The following is a 25,553-nucleotide window of genomic DNA, read 5'->3' on the forward strand; positions in this document are numbered from 1 at the left end:
TCCTTGTGTTTCAAATTCTGCAATATAACTTGGACTTTTAATACTGCCATTCACAGGCTTTCTTTCTCTTTCTTTTTAAATTGCATTTGCATGCAGTACTTCTCTTATGCAACGATCCCCAAATCCATCTATTTCTTCACCTCCTGTGACATGGTTTTAGGTAGCAAGATCATGCTTAGAGGTCACTTGCTGTATCTCCCTTGTTTGAGAAACTGAGGGGAAGAGGGAATATTTTTTTCCTTTCCCTGGTTCCTCCCTCTCCAAAAGTGACAACCTTTTTCTTCTGAAGAATGCAAGCTTCCCTTGGCCAGCCCATGTGCATGCTGAGTGCTCAACTTGGCTGTCAACAACCATTTTGATCCATCAAGAACAAAAGAGCCCCATGGAATTTCACAGCCTGTCTCCTCTTCAACCTCCCTCTCCCAAAGCCCAAGACATCCTGCACAGCCATGTGCTCAGCAGCCAGGGTACAGCTGTGTGGTTCATGCCTGCTGCTCTGTGTCCCCTACGCTGGCAGCAGGGCTGGGGAGGGATGGGGAGAGGCCCACACCTCACAGCACTCACCTCTGCCACTACTCCATGGGCTGGGCTACTTTCTGCTGCTTTACCTGTCCTTTCTGGGGGCTGCCAACTTCTCCCTCCACAAAAATACACCATCTAGATCCATATGCAGTGAATCTTTGACTGGCAATCCCTCCATGCTATTGGTGTTCAGTAGAGCACTTGTTATGCCAGCAGTTTAACAGCAGTAGGGCCTAACAAACCCATTCCATATAAATTTTGTAAAAATGTGCCAAAGACCTAATCCCCACCCTGAGGACTCCTGAATTTAACAGCATTAACAGCATTCTGCTGCTGATGAAGTTGTTGTGAACATGGCTGTGAAGGCAAGAACAAAGCAGGAACATGGCAAATGTTCCTGCAGCCTTTCCAGCACTTATAGAAAATAAGAATAAAAGCGGCTGCAGAGGAAAAGCCACCGTTCTGTTCACTCTTGAAGGGGCTGCTGGACCAAGTCAGCCCTGGTTCTTCTACGCTGTATCACCACTATGGCAGAGCATCCAGTGCTTTTTCAATTCATGAAGTGAGAGTCTCACAATTCACAACTAATCCCACTAACAGATTCTCTTCTAGCATAAAATTAAGACTCAGTATGAAGCTCTGGCATTTACGGACCAGGGTTCCATGTGTATCAATACCTGCCCAAGAGCATTTTCATTTCTAGGAGGCTCCCCCACTAGGCTGGGATGCAAAGGAGGGGGATGCCAAAACATGTGCTGGACTTCTGTCTTAAAGCTCCAAAAAACACTGTATTGAACTCTGTCACTTATTTTAGTTTAAGTCTCTTGCTCAGCTTTTCTTATTCATGACTAGAAAATGTGGTAAGTACACAGCATAACCTGCTTGTGAGAAAGAAATGGAGTGAGAGACCATCATAAATTAAAAAGTAATCAAGGAAACTGCAAGGCAGAAGAGATCAAAGAATTGATGAGACACTTGGAAGAAAATCAAGAAGGAAAAAGAGATTAGAAAAAAAAAGGACAATAAAAAAAGACTGAATTTTTAACACCTTTGCACAACGTTCTGTATTAAAACATTTCATTTTGATAAAATCAGTTTCTAGTAAAAGTCCAATAAACTCTGAAATATGGCATTTATAGATGAAAGGGATTTACTAAAGCTCCAACTTGCAGTCTTAGTCAATTTTTTTTTAATTTCCTCTTCAGCCTTTAAAATAAGTAGTGCTGGTACTTCCTTTCCTTCCTGTAGCTCTCTGCCACAGGGTAATCCATCTAACCATCAACCTACGTGCGCTATCACTCATCCTGAATGTCTTCTCTTCTATTCTCTTTTACCCATTTTGATGCTACCCAAACTCTTCCTTACAACCTCTGCCCTAGGTACCACTCTGCCAAATGACATGCTTTGAACACAATTATCTCCTTGTCAGTAAATCCCCAAAGCCCCTCTCCATTTTAAGAAGCTTTTTGCACCAAATATGAAGGTGGCAGAAGCTGAACACAGCATGTAAGAGGTGTAGGTGCTCCTTTTTTTGTGACATGATGTCTCTTGAAAAACACCTCAGTTAGGTAGATAACCTCTTGTGAGACTGTTTGCCCATCTACCCCTTCAGCAATTTCAGTGTCATCTCTGCTCCTGCTGCAAAGCCCTCCTGTTGTCACTGCTGGAGGTCCTGCCTCTGTCAGAAAGCAAATGAGCTTTGAACAGGATATCCTCAAAAGAGGAGAAACTGAGACAGTCAGTGGTTGCCCAGCGCACAGCAGACGTGAGAATCTCTCTTTTGCCACCTGCTTTCAATTGAGAGAATAACCTCCTGCAGACAGGAGTGCACTCGCAAAAAAACCCCTTCAAAACATTTGTCGGAGCCCCCGTGTGCACATGTAGTAAGTAATTTTCAATCTCTCAGTCATTTATTTACTTAACTATGGAAGTTTTTTTCTTGGGGAGGCCGAACAACTTTGGAACATTTTTATTCTCAGAGTAGGGAAAAATTACACTTCTAAATAGGACAAGTATATCCGTTCTCAGAGCTTAAAAAAATGCGAACAGGATTTTTAGTAACTTATTTTGTTAAAAAAATTATAGTGAAATGAGAGAGTACAACAGAGCTGACTTTTTGGAAGACAAGAATACAGGTGGAATAAGACCTGTTTTGTAATCTTCCATTATCACAGAGTTAAATTCACACAGTAACTTCTGACACACAACGAAGAGGTGGCAAATTAGTTAAAATACACTCAATCAAGCTAGAGCTGATGTACAGTTATTTTTACATCAAGTCATTTTGCTCTTCTATGCTTTCTGTGCACAGTATGCTAGAGGTGTGATGTAGCTAAATAACTTAATTCTCTTTAGAAAGTAACAGCTTAATTTTGAAGACATTTTGGTATTAAACATCAATTGTATATGGCTCTTTTGGTGTTTGGGTTTTTTTTTTTTGTCCCCAGTACAAGTGCTACGCAATTTTTACCGACTTAGGACAAAAACAGATGTTATACCTTTCTTGCAGGTGAGAAGCTCAGACAGTGAGGCTGTGCAGTCTGCCAAGACCACAGAGCAAGTCTGGCAGAAGGAGGAATCCTGGCTGCCAGTGCCAGCAAATCCACAAGGTGACACAATCTACAGTGTGATTCTATAAATCCACTAAGATTCTTGGTACATCTGCGTGCTAAAGCTTTATGGTTTTAGCTGTAAAATTTTTTATTCCCTAAGTGATGCTGTCATTTTGACATGAATTACTTATTCAGTTTGTGCATGTTATTTCTAGGCCAATATTTCCAAATTCACTGTCACCAAAGAAAGCTTGTAGAAGTCCAGGATCACCTTTGCCATGTCATTTTATCAGGTGAAGCCCACCTAGAATTTTAAGGTTGTACTGCAATAATGGTATGTTGTCTTGGGGTGACTTTATGATGTGTATCCCATATCTCTGCTTTATGCCCAGAAATTAATTTTGTGCCTTTCTATGCCTTCAAACTGAGCCTGAGAGGGGGGAGAGAAAAAAAAGCTGAGCAAAACCTTCAAAGCAGTTTGCAGTTTGTTTTCATGTTTCAAGGACACAGAGATATACGCACAGATTCCTCTTGCTTCTAACAGCGGTGATGGGAGCGGGAGGAAGCACCCGGCTTGTTTTTTTTCCAGCCAGCTTTCGGCCAGTTTTTCAGCTCCTTTTCCTCCAGAGAGTTGAACTTTGTTTTCCTAGGACTCCGATTTTTCCCTTCTTCTCTGCTGGACGATTTCAACATCAGAATACATTGGGAGGACTTTCCACCGAGACCTTGGCCCTGGAGGTGGGCCCACCACCCTGTCCAGCTCCAAGGAGGGGGAGAGAGAGACTATGGAAAGACTCTGAAATTTTCCCAGGTTTCTCTCAGCAGAGTGAAAGGTTTTATTATTATTTAGCATTATTATCCTTTTCCTGTGTGTTTGTTAAATAAATAGTTTTTATCTCTTTCACTTTCCTTTGAGGAAAAAATTATTTTTTTCCCCCGAACCTGGTGGGGGAGGGGTGGTTGTAACCTGCCTTCTCTCAGAGGATACATTTCCAAATTTGCCCAAACTGGCAAATATGTCCACATTCAATGTCTGATTTGGGACTTTGGCCTAGCAAGGTTCCTGGTTTTTTCATTCTCACTATATTCTCACCCAAAGCAGAGTCTCTGGTGGCACAACTGTTGGCAGCAGGTATCAGCTTGGTGGATTAATACTAAAATGTGCTTCAATTTTCTGCAAAATGGTCTGAAAGCTATCACATTGAAAGCTAAAGTTTGCTGTTTTCTGCCTCTTGGTCCAAAATTCTGCACAAGTTGCTACCTGTGCAAATCATCCCACACTGTTGGTGCTCTTCTGACCATGTCTCTTTGGAAGGTTTCAAACCACATGGATATGCACAGTGTGGACACAAGGATGCACAAGCACATGCTTAAGACAAAGGCTTACACAAATAATTCTTAAGACCCTTCATTATCCCAGACAGTGAAATAAATCCATCACGAAGCATGTGTGCCTCCAGCAAGACCAAAGTAAGGTTCATTTGACTCAAGGTGAAACCAACATAAACTACGGACTTGATCAAGACTTCAGTTTCAATCAAAAATGTAAAACACCAATTCTGAAAGGCGAACATATACAAGTGTCTCAAGTGCTTAATAATACAAGTGCTATCTGCAAACCAGACACTCACAGAGTAAACTAAACAGGGAGAAAAAGAGTTACATGAACCTCCTTCCACTTCTCCTAATGAAGTTTTTCTACTTACAGAGATCTTATCTTAAAACCATGAAATAGATAAAGTATTTTAAATTACTGTAAATTGACCACAAATTGCCTTGGCAGACTAAGAAGAGACAAGGATTTGCATCTTGAAAATCCTATATAAGAGTCTTATACACTATTTGTTTCTCAAAACTATGAGTTTCAGATCAGCCATAAATCAAAAACTGTTGGTGGCAACAAAAAATCTTGTTTAGAAAACAGAGAGTAATAAAATATCTGTCTAGGGAACATCCTTGCAGTGCACAGCACAAGCTACGGAAGGCCAGTCTCAAGTGTTAAAGCTAAATAAAGAAATTGGTACGTGAGTTCCCAACAGTAAAACCAGCTTTTTCCTCTTGCGCAGTATCTTCTCATTGGCTACTCAAATTTCTTATAAAATGAACTTTCACATTATGAAATGATTGGTCTGGAATAGTTACAGAATAAAGTTTTGTGGTTTTATACCCACTTTAACATGGTTTACAATGTGTTTGCATTTACTAAATAAAGCAATTTGATTCAACACTGCTGGATGTAACAATGCCAACAGCCAAAAGCAGAGTTTCTTCCTTCATAAATTAATATTTATAGAGCAGTGTGCTGACTGTGTTGCACAGGTGACACCAGTTGTGCTTTTCTTACCTCCACAACCCCATGATGAATAGATGTGTACTGCTTCTTCTTCAGCATCACCAATGTAATGACAATCACTGTTGCTATGACAACACCTCCCACCATTAGTCCAATGATGGCACCTTTATTTGAACCCACATCTTCAGCAAAGAACACCTAAAGAAAAATAAAGGAAGATGGCTAATAGAAAGCTCACTGAACATTTGACTAACATGCCCTGCTGCCACAGCAACATAAAGGCTATTGAAACATCAGTAATTAAATGGCACTTCATGTCTTCCTAATTATTCAAACCTGGATTGCTGTGCCGCAAAGCTCCGAAAGCTGGAGAGGGGCAATTTGGGAAATACCACTGTGGTATGGCAGTGCTGTGCTAAAGGGGGACTCAGCTCCATGTTTCTCAGCTTCACACAGGTCTCAGACAGTAGCTGCCTTTTTTCCCTGAGTAAGCAAGTCAAGCTAATTGCACAATGAGTGATAGGCTTGAGTGGAGTAACCTGGGAGCACACACATTTCTTTATTTTCAGAATGCTAATCATGTGCATGGTCATAATTTACATCTGTGTGGCTTGTTTGTGGACTATGATGCATTTTTTTGATAAAAGAGTAGTGAAGGACCTGTAGGACTACAGTGAAACTTGCACACAACCAGCTGGGAGAAAATTCTCACACCAAAGGAGATGAGCCAACAAAAGCTATCACTGATTTAAGTGACCACCAAGGAGTGCTTCAAGATTTTGCAGGGCAAAGAGAATGAGCTGTATCTGCGTGATGTACTTATGTGAAACCTAGGAGGTAACAGTTGTGTGAAAACCAGAGAAAATCCACTTGAATTATATGCACTGATAAGGCGAAACAGAGGACCACAAGATGCTTTACTCTGCATTTAGTAAGACTGGCTTTTATAAGCAGGAGCAGGTATGAAAAATGGGTGATTGTTTTCACTGCCCTGGTTCTGTATTCAAAGAATACGTAGGATTATTTTACACCTGAGCATATATTACAACCCTTTTGTTGCTTGTCAACAGCAGGCTTTTAAAATTATTATCATCATCATTATCATTGTTATTTTTAACCAAAATGGGCAAAAAGAATTAGAGAATAAATTACAATCACAAAACTGTATGACTACCTCATGCTGAAAGACTAAATACTTTGACAAATATTTAACAAAAATACAGAGGGAAACAAGAAACCAGCTGAGAATTATAATGAGCTGTATAACATTTGTACTCTTTAAGAAACACAACCTTCCTCAGAAAGGTATTAAAGCATGCAGTATAAATATTTATACTGTTCCTAGTCACAAGCAAGAAATGTGTTTAAACAAAGTTAAAAATTCACTAGAAAGTACACACAATGGATAGCGTTGGCATGAGCCAATGCAAAGTAGTAATTTCTTCCATGAATTTTATCTGCCTAGAACTAAAATTCTGTTACTATACTATTTGAAGAGCACTGTGAAATGCCCCAGCTAATACACATGTACAAGAGAGGAAGGCCTTAAGCACTCCGACCCGTGAAAATCAACTTAATGTACAGTTCAAACGTGAACCTCCATAAAGGACAAAATAACTGCAATTTCAACCCAATTCAGAGGTCTGCATGTAAAATACAATGTGCAGCTGAATTCAAAGCAGTATCCTTAGGAGACTGTTTCAGGAAATTCTACCATGGCACAGAATGGAAGCACAGTTCAAAGTGTTTTCTGCTCCCTGCTTTCGAATTAACACTAAATGGAGAGGGGCATTGGACAGGACATGGTGTGTGGCAGGGAAGCAAGGCCCTGTAAGCATCAGTCCAGTACTTGCACAGCAATACCAGAAGCCCTGCTCAGTCTCAATTGAAACGATAACTTAGAAGACAGCTTACTAATTTTTAAGTAGTGGTTGTACCTATCAGTAAAAAGTATGGCAAAAAATGCTGTGAAAAGCTGGAAAGGTCCCATTTTAAGCATGACACAGATTACCATGTGCAGGGACTATAATGCCCTCCCCATCAGCCACCATGGTATGGGGAGCTCCCAGCACCAAATTCATTGGGATGGTATCAAACCACTTATACACTGAAGGGTGGTGCTGTGCCTGTGACAACCAGTAACTACTGTACCTAGCACACATTCCTGCAAGTTCCTTCCCTTCTACACCCTGCACAGGTTTGCTCCATCGGCATGTTTAACCCATCTGAGCTAAGCACATCAGACTTTCCCAAATTAGTGCTAATGCATTTTGGATTAACTCATCAAATAGGGAATTCTCAGTTCTCGGCATCAAAGAGATGGCAGAACATCTTTTCACTGAGTGATTGCCTAGTTCAAATGCAACTTTGAGTCCCATGTTAATTTTAAACACTACTTAGCTTTAATATATTAAGGGAAAAAAGCTTTCAAGTTTAATATCAGGATATTGAAAGCTGTGGAACTGAAACCTCATCACATACCTTTAAAAAGAAGCAGAACAGGTTTATAGTCAACATTGCTGTATAGGTTCTTCATTGCTTATTAAGCGACCAAAAAAAATTTTTAGAAGATGCTTTTCTTACCTACAGTGCTTTTGGTTGATGTTGGAACCCTGGGTTTAGAGAATTTAGGTTTCTGGGATATAATGATATGTATGTGTAACAATATGGAGGATTTGGGGTGTGGATTTGTTCTTCTTTTCTCCTTCTTCTTCACAAATCTGGGTCTTCTGGTATTGGGTCAAAATTGTCCTTTTTATGTTCACAAGAAGCACAGTTCAAATGGGGAACAATATTTTGCCCCTACCTGCCCTTCCCCTGTTAATAATAATTTAACATATCTTAAGGAACGAAACACACAGATAAAGCTGTTGGGATTTTAGTTTAGTCCTAGTTTTTTTTTCTGTTAAAGGAATTTCCCCCCCCTATACATGTTGCTACAGAAACAAATGGCTGAATATTTAAGGAAAACAAAGGATCTGGCTTTTTGTTTCACCTGGGGGTGTGGGCAGTTTGGTCTCGGCATCCAGAGAGAGAGGAAGCTGTTTTTTCTACGGCTGCTTTTCTTTCTGCTGGAGAAACACCGGGATCCCAAGCCCGCCTTCCCTGCCCCACTCAGAGCCAGGCCGTGGCCGCCCTGCCCCGCCGCTGCTTTGAGCCTTCGCTATGTTGTAGCTGTGCTTGCCCTGCCTGCCTAGACCTCCGGGGGGTTCTCCGTTTGGATACATCTCATCTGCCATCCAGGATTTGTGCTCATCCCTGCCGCTCCAGCCTGCCGTTCCAGCTTGCTGTTCCCGAGGGTCCAGCCGGACACTGGGACCAGCTGCCCAGGGGTTTGTGAAGCCTTTGTTCCATCCCTTCCCGGGATCCCAGGGCACCGGTGCCGTGTGCTCCCCGAGCTCGCTCCGGAGCGCCCCCTGCAGCCGCGGGGGAACCATCGCACCTGCCCTGCTCACCGGGAGCCGCCAGCGCCCCTGCCGGCTGCGAGCGGAACTGCACCCGAGGGGAAAGGGCCCGACAGCCGAGAAGGCTGGGACTGGGTTTGTGATTGTTTGCTGTTACTGCCATAGTTATTGTTGTTTGTTTGACTGGTTATATATATAATAGTAAAGAACTGTTATTCCTATTTCCCACATCTTTGCCTAAAAGCCCCCTTGATTTCAAAATTACAATAACTTGGAGGGAAGGGGGTTGCATCTGCCATTCCAAGGGAGGCTTCTGCCTTCCTTAGCAGACACCTGTCTTTCAAACCAAGAGAAAAGCCAAACACAAACTAAAATTAAGGCCAGTGGAGAATCTCCTTTTATCCCAAGCAGGCATTCTTGTGAAAGGTTATACTCCGTGCATACACCATTACCAGCTGTGCTACCACACAGCTGGAAAGGACTCTATTCCTGAATCAGTGTCATTCTATGTCTTGCTGCACTGTGCTATGTGTCTCAAATGCTCTTTCTTTTGTTTCCTTAAACTCAGCATTTTCCTTCCTCTGTATCCCTTCTCTTTCGGTATGAGACAGATGGACTGTGGGACAAGTATTCTCCATATAAGCACATCCGGTGACATGGCAGTGCAAGGACAGGAACTGTTGGAATATCCTTTCATGTAAGGCTCAGTGACTTCCCATCCTCTTCGCTGACATTGTTCCAGGTTTACTCCCATTGAAGAGAGAACCAGAAAAACCATAATCTATTCACATGATAACTTTCTGTTGGCACTTTCAGTATCCACATCACTCAAGCAAAACATGGCCATAATTAGTCACTAGTTCAAGATTGAATCAGCAACTCAAAATGCATGTGTGGAAAGCACTGTTTGTTTACTTACCAGCTTTTGATGATGAACTTCATATCCTGAGTCATGCCGGAACTCTGCATCCATCTTAACCTCAGATATCTCTTCTGTCTTAACATTGGTCAACCCAGAACCTGCATCGCACCACAAAGACAAGTCATTAAAGTCAGGTTTCAGATTTAGGAAGATTCTGCTTAACCCCATTGCTGGAGAACAGATGGCAACAGTGCCATTCATACAGAGGAGGTGTGATGCAACATGAAAGGGAACTGGGAGCAAAGTGAGGTACATCTGGTGTTTCAGTCCCACTGAGGTGACACAGAATGAGCTAGTAAAATTTCTCCTCCATTAAACGATACTTAATCCACAGCAGCTATATCAGCACAGGCATCAAAGGCTTCCAGCATGAAACACTGCATGAACTAAGCTGTGAGGGACCAACAGAGGCCTCCTGAATTGGCTCACAGGCTGCAGACAGATCTACTCTGACAGCCTCTTTAGCAATGTCAAGAAAATTTGTTGTTTAGGCCAAAATCTTCATCCTCCTAAGCTCAGGCTGCTGTGAGGAAAAAACAGAATACTCATGGTGTGAGTAGAACTCCCGATATCTTATTTTCGTGCTTTCTTGCTACCTTTCCCACAAACATGCACAAGTTATTAAAATGTTTGTGAATTTACAGAATTTCTGTTTGTTTTCAGATTTCACACTACTCAGAATTAATTCTTCTTCTTCTTCTTCTTCTTCTTCTTCTTCTTCTTCTTCTTCTTCTTCTTCTTCTTCTCTTCTCTCTGAGAGATGATAACTTTCTCCCAATTAGAAACATACAGAAAAGCAAGTGAGCACAGCTTGCAACAATCATAATTGTACATAGTTTGCAGTCCTGTTCTGTTATGGTGAAGGGGAGATGCTGCACTCATCTAGCTGGAAAGAAGGCCAAAATTTCCTTCTGGAAAAGGCCTTAGGAGAATGAGCAAGACTTAACAGCAGCAGAGCAGTGAATCCTGTATGTGTCTATGAATCCTGAAGAGCTGGCTCTGGCTTAGAGAGAATTCTAAGAATGAAATATGGGTATTCATGGAACTGGTTGTTTTCCTTCTCAGTATCAATGTACCCACACTTGTATTTCTTAGAGGTACAAACACTGCAGAAGAATGGTGTTTATGAGATTTTATTTCCTCCCTCTACTGAATATAATAAGAACAAACCAGTTCATATTCCGTGTTTTTATTTCAGCATTTTCTCACCCCTAACTCCTCTCTCCAAGGTTTAATTCTTAGAATCTTGTGCTGAACTTAAGTTTTGATGAAGAGGAAGAACCTCTTTTAAAATTCTTAACACTACTGACTGCTCCTAATTAAGACTTCCATGTGCCAATGAGCTCCACAGTCTAAAACAGCACTCAGTCCAAGAATTATTGCCTTTGAATGTGCAATTTCTTTTTTCATTAAGTGGTGGTTTATTTTTGAATTAGGAACCAGCAAGAACAGATCTTCCCAAGATCTTCTCTGGACTGTACAGACTCTAAGGTTCTGATCTTTATTTTCATAGGAAACCATGCAAAGAAGAGAACAAGAATAATCTTCATGCTATAAAGATTTTATGGTTATTTCCTTGAAGAGTCTAACTGCCCCATAAGTTTTACCTTACTGGATTTTTTTTTTTTTTTTTTTTTTTAGGAATCAAGCACTTCAACCCCTCAAATTTCTTTATTAAGTTCCTGATTTTTTATGTCATCACAGTACAATATATTATACATCACAGTAAAAATATATTATGACGTATACATGGGAGACCATTTTAAAATGCAAGAACTGTAAAGTACTTAAGGAATTGCAGTCTGAATGATATTCTGTCAATGAAATGCAGAAGGAAATGGAGCTGCAGGAAATAAAGCCCACACTGTCTCTGAAAACAGATTTAACTTTCTATCCTTGAAGCAGCTATTGCTAGTTTTCCAAATTAAGAGTAAAATTTACTCTCTTTTGTGCATCATCTCAAAGTACCCCCTACACCTGCATCAACGGGAAATGAGGAAAAGGATGTCTGAGACTGAAATATTATGCTTTATGGCTTAAATATTTTTATTAACGACTTTTGCCTATTATAGCAAAATTGTATAACAAAAGCTGCACTGAAGACCAGTGCACCTTGAATGGGCCTCCTGACTGAGGCCCTGGACTGTCAATTGATTTGAGATAAGATAAAGTGACACTACTCTCAGGTCTGGGCTTGGGGAGAAGAATACTTTCACAGGAGGATTAAGCCCAGCACCTTCGGGGGGGAGACTATAGCCCCAGGGTTATCTGCTGCCAGGCTTGCACCAACCCCTACACCAAACGGAAGAGGAGCAAAGGTTTTCTGTGTATAGCAAAAAACCCTCTGGTCAGAGGCAGTGAACACCCATCCTCCACTGTGCAGACCAACCCAGCTGCATGGCCTCCCACCCCTGGAAAGCCACATCTACGGAACATTCACATGGGGCACAGCAGAGGGGGTGTCATGGCTCATGAAAGCCCCCCCAAAGGGGTTCCCAGACCCTGCACCAGAGCTGCACATGATACTACATGATGTAACAGATCTACAGTCTTGCAATGGACAGTGTCCAACTGGTTCCCCTCAGGGAGGTACTTGTGTGTTTCCACCTACCCAAATGTAGATTAATCCATTGGATTCTATACTTTTTGGCATGATACCCTCACCACCAAGAAGACCAGATGGAGGAGAACAAGGAAACATTGCTGGGACCCATGGAGGGGTGATATGCTTCTATTTTTCGAACACATATAAATACTATATGTTCCTTTTCTGGGTTAGGTAAAGGTAGCCCGTCCACCTTGGACAAATCAGGTGGTAATTGACGCGTTATGAAAATTTCTATCCTGTCCCTACTTACCATGAGCGATGTTCTGGCTTGTGGCTGCTCTGCATCCCTAGCCCCAGCCGAAACTTTATTGAGAAGTGTTATAATATTAATCTGTGTCTCTGTCACTCTCCCTGTCTTCCCTCCCCCGACTCTCTCCCGTTTCTCTTTTCTTTTTTTTATTTTCTCTTTTTTTTTTTTTTCTCTTTTCTTTCCCTCTTTTACTATTAAATAAAATATATCAATATTTTGGTATCAACATCTAACCTCTTTTGGTTTTAATCACATTTCAGGGATTATTCCAAACATCTGGGTTCATTCCATTTTATTCACGGAGAGTTAGTTCTCTTTGCTCCTCTGTGATTAGAGTGGATTGCAATAAAGGAGAACATGTATGTGCCTGCAAGGAAGCTTGACCTGTCAACCTCTCCCAACTTTCTGGTTTTAGGATTAAAAGGGCAGGGGGAAAATTACAGTAGTGGAGTAGCAGTGCAGAAGCTGGGGGGAAAGGGCTTTCCCAGGACTTGTTTCACTGCCCTTGGCTGCAGCAGCTGAAGAGGTGGCTGCTCCCAGCTGCTCTCCACTGTCCATGGCCACACTCACTGCCCCTCACAGACACCCTGGCAAAAGCATCACATGAAAATTCCTCCAAGGCAAAGGCCTGAGGAACTGCACAACTTGGCTGCTACAGCTGGCAGATCCACTGAAGCTATAAATATTGATTAGAACATATCCACACACATCTAAGATAAATCAGTGAAGAATCTGCTTGTCTTTCGTTGAGGTAACTTCTGCCTCTCGAAACTCTTAGAGGTCACTGGAAGAGTTAGGAATCACATGGGAAACATGATTGGAGTGAATCTGTATTTCCAAAAAGCTTTTGAGAAGGTCCCTGATCAAAGCTCTGGCAGAAGCTAAGATGCCAAGGATTAGAAGGGAAAGTTCTACGTGACTTCCCATAACTGACTAAACGAAAGGAAATAAGGTGTAAATACACATCTATTTTTCACAATGGAAACACTTTATCAGTGGGTCCCATAAGGATCTGTGCTGTGCTGTTTCCGAAGTGATCTGGATAAGAGAGTGAATAGTGGCAGGACAAAGTTTACTGACAAAAAATAAAAGAAAAAAAGAGGATAGTCAAAGTAAAACCAGCTGCAAAGAACTGCAGAAGGATCTTACAAATTCCAAGAGCACAATAAAAGGGAAATTATATTCAGTGTTGATATAATGTAAAGTGCTGCTTGTGGGGATACACAGCCCTAACTATACATATAGCTATAAAGACTCTAATTTAGCTCCGTTCCACCCAGGACAGAGACCTTGGAGTCACTGCGAGTAACTCTGTGGGCACTTGGCTCAGTAGCTTTCAAAAAAGCAAAGAGAAAGGTAGGAGCAATTATGAGAAAATAGAGAAAACAAAACATTGTCACACCGCTGTATAAACGATGCATCCTCATTTTAAATCTGGCTATTTATTCTGGTCACTCCACCTCACACAAAGGCAGAAGAACTACAAGAGATATAATGCAGGGAGACACAGATGATCACAGGAATGGAATAGTTTCTGTATATGAAGGACTAAAATCATGAGTCTTCAGACTGGAAGAGGCAAAGGAGGTGAAACACAAGAGTGTGTGACTGCGAATGACAAGGGGAAAGTCTACAGGAAATGGTCATTCATTATTTCTTCTAAGAAATACAGGACACTAACATGTGTTACATGCAGCATACATACATAGAGCAGATTGAAAAGTAACATAAGAAAAGTGTGTATATATATATATATAATTCAGTACAATGCAAAATTTGACTGTGGAACTCACTGGCACAAATCACGAAGATGTTCAAAATACAAATGAAAAAATGCATAGAAGGAAGGTTCCTTCAGGATTACTGAATACAATGGTGAAAATACAGTTTTCTGTCCTGGAACCTATCAAATGCTAGCTGCCAAAAGTTCAATGGATGTGCCGGGGTATAAGGCAGAGGTGAAATCTGTACATACCCTGTTTGTACCACTGCTATAGGTAGGAAAATGGACATGAGCACTTCTGCTCTTGGGGTCTGACCACTTTTACTGAAAGCAAAGCTGCAACGGCTGAGACTGTGGGTCTTTGTCAGCTTCTGTTCAACAGTCAAATGCCACAGGCAGGAGTTACAGCAGCATTTCAGGGGCAGAACAGGTCATGTCAATGAGCACCAGAGGGTGGATAAGTTCACCAGTAGTCTCAGCTGCTGGAAAAATGCAGGCTCAGGCTTCCCTAAAGCAACATTTCTTTGATTTGGTTCCCTTTTCCTCCTCCCCTTCCAACCAAACAGCAGCATGGGAGCCATGCTTTCAGCATGTAGCAGGTTAAACCATGTTTTTTTGCCTTGAGATCAGGCATAAATTTTTTGGTTTGGGCCAAGTTACCAAGGCCCCACAAAAATGCCATGGAATCTGAACACAAGGTAGGACCTGATATTAGGAAGTTAATGATGTTAAGACTTACTGAAACTTGTTTTTGGCAACTTGCACCAGAAAAAGTTCAGAAACAGAAAAATCTTTTTTTTTTTAGCTGTTGCACTAACAAACCCGATAGCAACTTTTTCCTTCCTTCTACCTCCCTTACAAGTTATCAGAAAGACTTCAGCTAGGGTAAACTGCTGGTCTTCTGCAAATAACTGATTATATAGTAGGGAGAAGTATGACATTGCACTGGAATCAATTAAATACCTGGTATGAGATAAAAATATGTATGGGGTTACATACACCTTTCCACAATGTTATAGAATTGAGACCTTTAAGAGATTCTCTTTATTACCAGTTCATTCACTTTACTGTTCTGGTGACCACACATTTAGTCTTGCACACTAAAATCACAGATATACTTTTCAAGGGTAGTAACTGAAGAAGGAAAAACTTCGGGTCCTTCTACAACTTTGATCAGAGGTAAGATGCAAACAGTCAAGAGATTCCTAATACCTCTTTACCCTTGCATTGAAGACAAACACATGAAGAACAGTTCTCCCTCTGACAAGAACTTTAATCCTGACCTGGGACAAAATGATCTTTTTTCACCACCAATTCTAAAATACACAACCCAAACACAAAAGCCAATATACAAGATGAAAAGTGAGAGCAACAGCCTCATTGAAAATTCACAAATAATGATAATTATTAACAGTTTTCTTCTGGATTACATACCATCTTTAGGGAGTTGCATTCCTAATAACTTCAATTTAAAAATGCTTCAATTCAGCTGGCAAATACATTAACTCACAGCTCCTCAGAAAAACTGACAAAGCTATTTTGTTATAAAAAACCATGGGGTTAAAAGCTTCTAGTGGAATTCAACAAAATGAGCTATGATGGGCTTTTTATTGATATTGCTTTTAATTAGCAATATTAACTGTTTTTATACATACATGTGTACACATCCATCTGTGCACACATACATTTCCAAACATCAAAAAATGGAGAGTATGAAACCCTTATTTATCCTTGACCTAAAGGAAAAAAAAATCATAAAGAGTGAAAATTTAGTCATATGAAATAAAAACCAAATAGCTGCCTTGGGGAACACTTTATACTCACATTGATGAGCTTCTGTGTTTGTGTAAATATATATTTATGCTTTCAGAAGACTAAAAAAAAGAGGATAGAGTGAATTCCACCAAGGATATAACTAGGTGCACATTATCTACCATACTGCTTGCAATTACTTCATCTACTGGTTACATAAACAGTTAGAAAGGTTTTGTGATATTGTTTTGCACAGATCTGAGACAGTGTTAGCTGTGCCTGAGGTTACATCTAGAGTTAAAAATTAAATCTCCAAGTGAAGCACAGTTTAAACAACTAGACCTGGGTGGTCTCTACATAGAGAAAACCAAAGTACCAGTTTGAGTGACTGCGGTACTGACTGCATTCAGGAAAACATTCAGCTCCATGTCAATGAACTGTGCTTGAGTCACAGGCAAGAACAAGAAAAGAGCTGCTGAATCAAAGCCTGTTACATGTGTGGCAAACAACTTTATCTGGGTTAAGCTTCATCTGAGATAAAAAGGGTGGAAGGGAAGGAATGCACTCTTTGAAACACCCCAGGGGTAGAGAGCTGCCTGTTCTAACCAAAAGTTCAACTATTACTTCCATATGACTCCGTGACTTTGTGCAGGTCATTTAATTTTGAAATGAAAGAAGAATGAATATTGTACACTCATAGAGATGAAAATGAAGATTATATGCTCATTTTTGTAAGGACAACTCAAATATCTTTGAGGGATATGCACATTTAAGACTGCATGGAACTAAAACTTTCTGGTCTCTCCTAAGGTGACAGTGAAATGCTGGTTTCACTTTTACTTCATGGATGACTATGGGGCTCTCAAACTGAAGAAAGCAGAAAATAAGTGCAATACAAGTGTTATCTTTTTTACAAAAGAATCTCATTGGAACAGAGTATAAAATAATTCTTTCTCAGAATACATGTGTAGAAATGAATAATCAGAACAAGTAAAATCTGGTTTGATAATCTTTCTGGTATGTCAATCCAGATGCTGTGCATATGCACCTATAATTGCATTCACAGATAGCACCTATCTCATTTATAAAATAAACCAAAACAGTCTAATGGAAAATAATCCATTAATGACTTTTATTTGGTAGCTGCAGACAGTTTGTTTAAAGCAACTGTTTAAAGACTGTTTGTTTGTGATGTTAGTATTGAACATCACAAAGACGGGAAAAAAATATGTTGGCAGTTTCTGGCAAGAAAATGAAAATAATTAAGCTGCTCTATGCCCTCACCTCATATAGACTGCAGTGTATGTGCTAATGATTCTGCAGAACAGCCATTAGGCTTACAGAGCCTCTGCAACCATGAGGAAATAAACCCCTCCGTTTTTATGTAATGTAATAAAGACAGACATGTTATGATTTATTAGCAGAAGGGCCAAAGACACAGAAGCAGCTTTATGTGCAATGTTTCCCCAAAATAATTAAATGTTTGCAAAAATGATCAACTGACAAAGAATTGGAATAATACAAAAAACCACCACCAAGTCCAAACTATACTATATGGAAGAAAGTAACATACTTAATAGCATAAAATCCTTGCATTGTGAATTACGGGCATCTTGTAAGTGATGTAATTACAGCTGTGAGTGTATACTTACAGCTGCAACTCTGCAACAGATGAAAACATGCTAAGCAGCATCCCTTCTGATGTCACATTTTCTAATCTTCACTCAATTTCCACAGATCAGACCTGCTGAATTAATGTAAGCGAAACAAGCTCACTCATGAGCATCTAGAGATGTTTTTATACGTATTTTTGTGTGTGTCTATGTCTCTATATGTACATGCACGCACACAAAGAAAAAGTTACTAATGAACAGATACCCAAAATTCAGTTGCAAGAAATTAAGTGTTCATCATGAAAAAGTGACTGCTGGAGCACAGGAGAGAAGGAAACACTACTGAAAAAGTTGTCATCAAGGTCATCAAGGAAAGAGGTATTTGTTTTGTCTCGGTTTGAGACAAAGTTCTTCCTGTGGAAGTTCTCAGGCTGGACTGGAGCCTTCTAACATCTAACATCTCCCTGTATAAAGCAATTTATAAATAGCAAGAAATATGTCATAAATCTGCTACAATTTTGTGCTGTATTAAAAAATAGCTCACTGATGACTACTTAGTACATCTAGATATTTTTCTTCCCTTTGACCTTTTACCATCTTGTTTACTTCCTTTTTAGTAAGGAGATGATTAGAAATGGTTTTAGGCATAATTCTTCTTTTTGTTTGCCCATTTGTGAAATAAGAAGGGAAAGGACAGTAAGTTGAGGCACTAGAGTCCTTTTCTAACACCCATGTGAATTACACAGATGTTTTATCCATACTAGAAAATGGGGCTTGTCCAGACAATATTCTTTCCCTAGGACTGATGTACATCAGATTCCAATTCAAGCTTTAACTGTAGACAGCCAAGGTGGAGCACAAGGTGGGGGTTTAGACAACCGGCAGAAATTTCAACGGATGCTCTGAACTTGGTCCTTACTCGTAAACTTTTCTGCTCTACGGACTGGACAGCTCCTTACTTTTTCTGACTTGACTCACAGACTTCATTTCTTGAAAGAGAATGATGTGGTGAAGGAAGAAGATTCTAGGTATCACAAATACTACCACCACCTAAATACTTGTTGGACTAGATGATCCTTGAGGTCCCCTTTCAACCCAGTATTCTGTAAGTCTGTGAATCTATTCTGTACTCTGACCAAACTATCTCTCTTGTAAGAAAGTAACAAAGATGATCTGCATGATTTTGATCTGCCTGTAAGAAAAACATACTGATCATTTTAAGAATGTTGTGTGAGCAAAAAGTACTGAAAATAAAATTAAAAAGAGAAAAAAGGGCACGTGTTTGCATGTTTGTTTTAGTCCTTTCAGAGCTCATTTTCTTCAAGAAATTCAAACAGCTACAAAACATTCACTTGTTCTTATGCAGGCTTGGAGTGTTGCATCTTTTCACCCTGAAGAAGCAGGTCACTTGAGCCAAGCAAATAGAAGCACCAAGCCCATGGAAAGGGCAAACCTTTCAGGAAACCAACAAGAAGCTGGGGAATTAAAAAATTACAAGTAGCTAGATGCATTAATCTGCAGGTCTTTCATTAATACTTTTTCACTCTAGACTAATTACTATTTTTTTCATTTTTTTTTTAATAATAGCCCCAAACTGTAAAAAGAGACTATCCCAAAAGGACAGTTACTGCACGAAGCGTATTTATTTTCCTTTTTGAACCTCTAATATAGAAATTTTATTTGTAATTAGCAAGTAAAGTAAAACAGTTTTAAAGCACACATTTTCAAACTATCAGAATCCCTTTTGCACTTCACTGTTTAAATAAGCATCCATTTGCTTTCCTCTATTCCTAGTTCATGAAGATACGCAGACTGGAATAATTTCTCTGTTAAATTGAAATTTTGTCACACATAAATTGCTTTTCAAGGATGATGAAAAACCACATGGACATTTATAGACAGAATCTGTATCAGTAAGAAAAATTTTTTCTAGATCTGGAAATGGTGATTAAAGACATAGGGAAGTTAAGCACTACTTTTGCAGTTTAGCAGAACATTGAGAAAATATTCCATGCAATTTTCATAGTGCGAAAGTTACGGCATCTACTGGAAATTTCAAGCCATAATGGTCACATGCTGAAGTACTTTTTACCTGTCCTTAGTAGTCTATTGCACACATTCACCAAGATCACTCATGACTTACTTTTAGTACTATTTGTATCACCCCAACCAACAAAGTGCTCCAATACATTTAACTAAAACATATAGTTTCACTCTGAAACTAGAGTGTAGAGTGTGTTCCAGAGAAGAGACACTGAGGATTTCTGAGATGTGTGTTTACGTGTGAGGGAGCAGAAGGGAGGAAGGAATAACCTTGAGTAATAAATATGGGCCTCATAACAGGAGATTTTTCAAGATGACTGAAATTAAAATTGTAAATAATCATGGATTTTAATATTATAAGAAAATGGCTAGACTGAATTAACATTACAGAATTTGGATTAAACATATGTATGTTTCATCTGTGATACTTCTACTGCTCTTGGGAGGGAAGGTAGATAATGCAGTACTGGAGGGATTTTTCCCTGATCCCAAGATTTTTGGCATTGTAGCTCTGTACCTGTTTCAGGCTCTCTTCATGGACTGAATTAAGACTCTAAACACAAGTAAAGATGTCGGACTCCTAAAACAGTGCTAGGAGCACACTACCTGGCCAGTTCTGACACATATCCCAATTGCTGCAACATATGAGCTTATTTTACCTCCCGCTGTAGCAAATTCTGTAGTTGCTAAACATGGGTGAATTATCTGAAAGATTTAAAACCACTAGGAACATGCTGTCTGTGATGCTATCTAATGGATGTTTGGAAGACAAGATGAAGGGAAAAAGGATACAGATCAATCAGTTTAATGTGATCTGAAGAAAGAAAACACAATTATGATGTGACACTGAAATAATCTTGACCCTAAAATATATTCTCACTATGTCGAAGAGTTGGAGAGTAACCTCTTCTGAAATAAATGGCTGTTTCCTCCCAATGGAATCAACAGTTTCAGTTAATTCTGAACAAAAAACAGATGAAAAAAACCCCAAAAGCAAAAAAAAAGTTAGTATGAAAGCTGAAATATTTTTTCTTTTGGAAACTGGAATTGTCCCATTTTAACTTTTCCAAACATTTGCAACCTAGTGATCTGCTATTATTCTGAAATCAATACAGAGACAGTGGTACATAGAGAGGAGAAACAATCACCTTGTTCTGTCCTAGAATGGAATGAATAGCTGTGTCCTCAGGCATCCTCAGGGAATCCAGAAGGATAATACTGAGTTTTAGGTATTTGGAGGTAAGTAAGGTAAGTACCACAGCAAAAAATATCAATGCCCCCTACAGTTCTGAAATTGTACGCATTAATTCTTTATTAGCCCTGCTCACTCTACATAGAGCATTCAACATTTCTATCATACATTCCCAAATTAGAACCAACGACTGTATTAAGGGGTACCAAGTTTACCATCTCCTGCACCTGCCAAAGTGTTATTACTGGAAGGGATGAGACCTTCAATACAAACCAGTTCTGGGTCTGGGACTCACTCCAGCTGCAAGCACACATACCAAATGCCCTCAATATGGACAGCAGTCACACAGGAGGAATTTGTGAGGGAACGATGCTTCCCTCATTCATGGAGTAGCATTAAATTTTATGAGAGGGGTACACCAAAGCAAAGGTAAATCATTTAAGCTCCAGCAGACCACATGCATGCCAGAAAAATACAGGTTAGGTAAAAGCCATGCAAGTCATATACCTGGTCGCGTGGTGAGTCCTCTGTCTGCAGCTGGGCGGGCATCAACGGGCTCAACTAGGCATGTGCAGAAAAGAAACAAAAAAGCAAACAAAAATAAACAAAATCCCCCAAAATTATAAAGTCAAGTGGTCTTCTCGTGGGACAGTGCAGGAGAGACATACTGCATCAACAGTTACCAAAGCAACAGCTAGAAAATATCTGCCTTCAGTTAATCCTGAAAGTAAAAGGAAGGGATAGGTGTGACTTCACAAGGAAAGCTTCAGAGCTGAGGCATCACTTTTACATCATATTCTGGTTACTGCTTCAAGTGAGAAACCATTAAGACTAAAGAATTTCTGTCAATAGAACAAAATCATATTCATTACATGCAAACTTTTTCCCATTGTCTGATCAGAACTGGCAGCCAGAATGGACACGAGTTCCTGCAGCTGCTCTTTACCAATATTGACTTAAAAGCCAACTGAATATCTCCTTTTTCATTTCAACTGGGATTCTTTACAGCACCAGCTATAATGTTTAAAAAACGTAAAGCGCATTTTGAAAATACAATCATTATTTCATTCCTATATGTTCTGATTTGTGAACAGCATATTTGTCTTCCAGTTTTTGAAAGGGAAACAAAGAAGAAACACAAATTTCTATCCAACTGTGTGCCGTATCCAGTTTCACAAAACTTTTTTATTACCCTACTAAGCTTTTATCTGCTGAAACCTAAGGTTGATGGAGCTCACTGGCACTAATAAAAAAACAGGATTTGCAAAACTTAGAGCTATTTGAGTCACTGCCTACTGCCTCAGTTAAGTTCAAACATACTGGAAATGTTTATTAAAACATTCAGATTTTTACTTCTCTTTTTTAGTTGTTTCTCTGTTTTGCTCCAATTGTGTTGCCTTATCTACCCAATCTTGGACAGTGTCAAAGAACTTAAATTCAGAAATGAAATGTTACATTGTTCCTTAGAATTCAGATTTTTTAACATATATTCTCATTTATTTGAATTTCTGGATTCAGGTATGAGCCTTTATCAGCAGTAAGTGAGCAGCAGTAACACAGGAAATCTGAGAGATCCACAGTTTTCAATCAAGAAGAACTGCTCATTGGAAAATCACACAAACCTGATGATACTATTGATTTGAGCAATGGAATTGCCGATCTTCTCAGGAAGCATGTGTCACTGGCTTAATGTTCCTGTGGGTTTGACAAACAACCTACCATGCTTATAAGTGAGAGCCTAAGTGACTCCCATGTCCTTTGCACACAGGAGATGACTGCATGAGCTCCTGCCTCTGAAAAAAACCCCAGTAATTCAGCTTTAGAGTAGCTGCAGACTAAAAGCACATCAGCACATCTGACTCACTTGTGTCTCCAGAAAGGCAAACTTTCACAGAGCTTGCTGGTCTGGTGCTGCAGAATTCAGAGTAGCACTAGCAGACCATGCAATTGTTTTCCTTACATAGCTCTATATAAAATGCAATTTCCATCCTTAACTAAAAGCTATAGTTTTGAGTATTTTCCCATTTATGTCTTCTGCTAGGTTTTCAATATTCTCAGCACATATCCTCAGGCAGGTCAACAGTAATTTTCAGTGGCAAGGACCCAAGGGAAGAAACAACCACAAGCAAACATTATCCAAACTGCTCTTGCAGACCCCTCCTCTGTTACCCTGGCCCCCACATTCTCCCTAGAAGGCAGAGGGGTTTTATTTCTCTCCTCTTTGTAATCCTACATGGCCACAGCTATGGAGAACTGAGAGAGAAGCCTATGCATAGCAACAAAAATGGGAGTAGGTGAAGGGGATAAGGATGAAAGAGGTTTCTGTTGTAGAGTAGCATGAATCTGACCTCAGAGTAATGCAGTATTTGTGGTTAGGTGAAAGTATTACTAGTGAATAATTCTTGTAATCTGTAATTTTGGAAACACTTTACAGGGGGGAAAGGCTGAGCCACTGGCACATTTCTTAACTGACACAGAAGCAAAAAGACCTGGTCAAGGTCACAAACCAACTTCAGGGCAAAAACTGGAGGCAAATGGTAAGAGCCAAGGGTCTTCCAAAGCAGATTGTGATGCCAGGCAGCCTGGTACAAAGAAAGACTGGTTTCTGGAGAGCCCTGAGCTACCACCTTTTGAATTTCAGTAGATTTTAAAACCTGCCTGCTCTGCCCCAGTACTGATGTATGCACAAACAGCAGTTGACTCTGAAAATCTTGTCTGTGGGTTTTCTCACTGCTTGCCCTCACTGGACCACATCATCTCAACAGTTAATGAAGAGGGAAGAAATTTAAACCTACTACAGCATTTATCAATAATCAAAACTCAAATATGTACTGTGTGTTATTACAGAAAAGGTGCATTCATTTTGATGCTTGTTGGAGGTTATTTTTCCTTTTGCTTTTCTTTCTCTTAGGGAATTTCCCTCCATTTTTGTTGCTAAGGGACAATAACTAGGCACTTAAGAGAGACAAAAGAAGTGACCAAGCTCAGGGGAGGAGGACATCTGGCTGCACTTCTATTATCTGAGGGTATCTTTCAGAGGAGCAGAGATACCTGAGTGTTGGGCTGGAAGAAGAAGGGGCTGGGGCAACTGCTAGCTCTCTTGCTCTCAGCTGAGGAGGAGGAGGATCTGAGCTGCTGCCTTGGCGGGGGGGGGGGGGGGCCAGGAATTCACAGCTGCCACCAGAGCCCAGCTTAGTCCTGCTTCTTCTGCTGTGTGTGAGCCTTTGCTTGTGAGAGCAGCCACTGAACTGGGACCTCATTAACAGCCGACCTCACTAAAAAAGGACTTTCACCATCTGTTGGGGTGCCTCAGGGGAAACCCTGGGATCCCCGAGCCTCTTCCCCCTACAAGGGAACCTCTCTCTCGGCCATGTTCAGGAGCCGGGCAGTCACTTCCCAGCCCCTGCCATTCCTCTGTCACTGCTCCAGGTCTTTTGCTACACTGCAGGCCCCACAACCCCTGTCTGCCAGGGGGTCCCATGGTTCCAGCTACAGCTGCCAAGTTTCTGATACATCTTGTCTACCACCCCAGGATTTTGCTCATCCCTGCCTTCCCAGCTTGCTACTCCGAGGTCCCTGCTACAGCTCCTTTTACTGTCCAGAGGGGGCACCGGGATCAGCTGCTCCACGGGTTTGTAAAGGAAACGCCTTTTCCATCCCTTCCGCCGGCTGTGCCGCCATTACCCACGTGCAGAGAAACGGCCGAGCGCGTGGCACAGCGCCCCCTGCAGGCGCGGGGAACCAGCGCACCAGCGCCCCCTGCCGGCTGTGAGCGGAACTGCACCGAGGGGGAAAGGGCCCGACAGCTGAGGCTGTGGTTGGGTCTCTGGTTTTGTTTGTTGTCAGAGTTGTTATTTGTTTGCCTTGTTATCCATATACATACTTGTAAACTACTGTTATTCCTTTTCTCATATCTTTGCCTGAAAGCCCCTTAATTTCAAAATTATAATAATTCGGAGGGAAGGGGTCATATTTTCCATTCCAAGGGAGGCTCCTGCCTTCCTTAGCGGACATCTATCTTTCAAACTGAGACAATGCTCCAGAATTATATTTCTCTTGAATATACTTCCATGTGCACAGAAATAAGACTGAAAATGCAGTGTACAAATAGACTCATCAAACTAAATTGCTACATCTTTATTTACACTGACTACTCAGGCTTCATAGAGGCCACACATTCCCACTTTTATCTAATACTTACTTCTCTTTTCAAAAATAAAAGAAAAGTACATCAAAAACTGGTACGAACCAGCAGGTGTGCTATCTGATGCTCACCTATCAAGAACATTGTTGAGGGAGCAACTGGACAAATCATAAGGATAACACAGTACATTTACAGGAATCTCACTTTAAATAAATACTAGATATAGGCATTAAGGCTCCCTGTAGCCTGCAAGCTAAAATACAAAGTGTAAACCACCAAATCATTAGTCACTGGCAAAATGCCCAGAGAGCCTGGCAGTGTCAGAGCTTCACAGATGTTGGGAGTTTGTTGGGGGTCACCTCTGAAAATGCATTTTGCATTGCTGAAATACAGTTTCCTGACATTTTTCACGGTGCCTCTGTACGGTCCTCAGAAAGTGTTTTTCTTGGTCAACCTAATTTGTGTCGCATCACGCTGGACATCCATACAGCCATGCAAGCAGTATATTACCTGTTACTTCAGATTAACTTCTGTG

At 40.5% G+C, this 25,553-nt stretch overlaps 1 protein-coding gene across 4 annotated transcripts in view; it reads right to left on the bottom strand.

The window, feature by feature from the left end:
- Positions 1-25,553, bottom strand: part of LOC121661230 (amyloid beta precursor protein) — a 202,329-nt gene that overhangs the window by 2,797 nt on the left and 173,979 nt on the right. For 2 of the 4 annotated variants that reach the window (XM_042021192.1, XM_042021191.1), the window contains 3 exons: positions 21,382-21,435; positions 9,691-9,791; positions 5,419-5,565 (listed from right to left, as the gene is read on the bottom strand). In XM_042021192.1, coding sequence (XP_041877126.1) covers positions 5,419-5,565; positions 9,691-9,791; positions 21,382-21,435 — 302 coding nt within the window. The remainder of the gene's footprint in view (positions 1-5,418; positions 5,566-9,690; positions 9,792-21,381; positions 21,436-25,553) is intronic. The other 2 variants (XM_042021190.1, XM_042021189.1) reach the window with 1 other exon arrangement.

This window comes from Corvus kubaryi, unplaced genomic scaffold (genome assembly GCF_017639235.1).
Source record: "Corvus kubaryi isolate FWS band 111438036 unplaced genomic scaffold, C.kubaryi_AGA036_p1.0 37127, whole genome shotgun sequence".
NCBI classification, from domain to species: Eukaryota; Metazoa; Chordata; class Aves; order Passeriformes; family Corvidae; genus Corvus; species Corvus kubaryi.